This window comes from Limulus polyphemus, unplaced genomic scaffold (genome assembly GCF_000517525.1).
Source record: "Limulus polyphemus unplaced genomic scaffold, Limulus_polyphemus-2.1.2 Scaffold2123, whole genome shotgun sequence".
In the NCBI taxonomy this organism is placed as follows: Eukaryota; Metazoa; Arthropoda; class Merostomata; order Xiphosura; family Limulidae; genus Limulus; species Limulus polyphemus.
Window position 1 is genome coordinate 57883 of NW_013667733.1, and position 1763 is coordinate 59645.

The 1763-nt window shown below is 34.4% G+C and overlaps 1 protein-coding gene across 3 annotated transcripts in view; it reads left to right on the top strand.

Moving 5' to 3' along the window:
• Window positions 1-587: 587 nt before the first annotated feature.
• Window positions 588-1763, top strand: part of LOC106466017 — an 81982-nt gene continuing 80806 nt past the window's right edge. For 2 of the 3 annotated variants that reach the window (XM_022393977.1, XM_013926265.2), the window contains exon 1: window positions 588-715. In XM_022393977.1, coding sequence (XP_022249685.1) covers window positions 666-715 — 50 coding nt within the window. In that variant the 5' untranslated portion in view covers window positions 588-665. The remainder of the gene's footprint in view (window positions 716-1763) is intronic. The other variant, XM_022393979.1, reaches the window with a different exon arrangement.

Genomic DNA, 1763 nt, shown 5'->3' on the forward strand with positions numbered 1-1763 from the left:
ATGCTGAATTTGATTTTTTTGTTCTGTTAAATTACTGTCTAATTATAGTCTGTGTGGCTTTAATGAATTTTATAATTTAAGGAAAGGTCTAGCATACTTGGTATGCTAACAATAGTTGTTTTAACGTTTACACATACAGCTTTAGTAAACTAGGGAAAACATTCAAGACAAATTATTTTTACGAAGTGATCCATTGACAACCGAATCTGTGGTTCATTAACAAGCTTTATAGAACCTTTGATATATCTTATTACTTTCCATCTGAATAGCTGTGCTTGAACCATTTTTGCTAAGGATCAATACGGGAAAAGCTGAATAACGTGTAAGCGCGAAATGATGACGTTTGACTTTGTTTACTTGACAATCTTAGGCTTTACACACGTATTCTTCGAATATGTGCTGTGTGTGTGGAAGTTCGAACGTGTTAGCTGCCATACAATTCTTGTTTCCTGTGTGTAATATTTAGTTTAGATCATCACACGTGGTCACGTGCTGTATACAACTTAGCACTCATCACGTGACTAAAAACAGGCTGACGTAAGACGATGTCCACGCGGCAAAGGGAATGATTACCCACTAGAGCAGTTTGGCGCACGTTCAAACATCAGTCGGCGGTCGTTACCTCTTTCCCCACTCCTCTTGAACATCAACCGGCAAAGTTCACCATGGTCAGGGACACAGTCTGGAGGTGGAACGGGCGTAAAGGGAGTTTTTTGTAAGTTTCCTTTACACTATTGAAATACTTAATTTGCATAAAAGCGTCATTATTTTTAAGTGTCATTGAAGAGGGTAATCGCAGTTTTTCAATAGCACTAATTGAAATAAACGAACGAATTAAAGTGTAATGACATAAAGATCATAAATACCTATATCATTATTAGATTACTTCCAACTAAAGAACCAAATTTCAAAGGCTAGTTCTGTCAAGTTAATACATCTGTTTTGACATTGCATTAAAGGCATATTAAGCTATTTCGTTTTGTTTGGTTCAGTTATAAATGTTTGAATGATAATAATAAAATAGAGTTCCTCTTCAAATCGTGATTACAAATAGTAAAAGCTCGAAATCGAGTAAACTTTAATGTAGTCACAAAACGAGTTACTTAAATTAATTGTGAGGAATGGAATTACTTTTATTAAATACGTTTTTTCGAATGTTCTCGACCTTTCGGTTGTAATGAAATGTATCTATGTAATAAGAGCATTACTTAGAATATTAAATCTGACATAAACCTATTTCTTACTTACAGTAGGTTACATCTTTGTAGCTCTTGAAACACAAAACATCTTTGCTACAACGAAAGTGTTAATTGCTTTATACAATAGAGTTACATCAGAATAAAGATAAGAACAACATATCTTTAAAGTAGTGTTTTGTAATTACAACAATGGAAAGTCATGTGTCAGTAAAAACGCATGAGAGGTATTACAGAGTGTGTTTGGTGCTAAGACTAAATCCACTACTGAATATATCAATATAAGTAGAGAACTAAAGTAGCACCTTTGGTTGTTCATTGTTCATCCCATGTGAACCGTTTATTGTTTACCCACCCCTATTTGAACTATTCATTGTTCATCCCATGTGAACCGTTTATTGTTTACCCCTATTTGAACTATTCACTGTTCATCCCATGTGAAGTATTCATTGTTTATCCCAATGTGAACCGTTTATTGTTTACCCACCCCTATTTGAACTATTCACTGTTCATCCCTATGTGAACTGTTTATTGTTTACCCACCCCTATTTGAACTATTCACTGTTC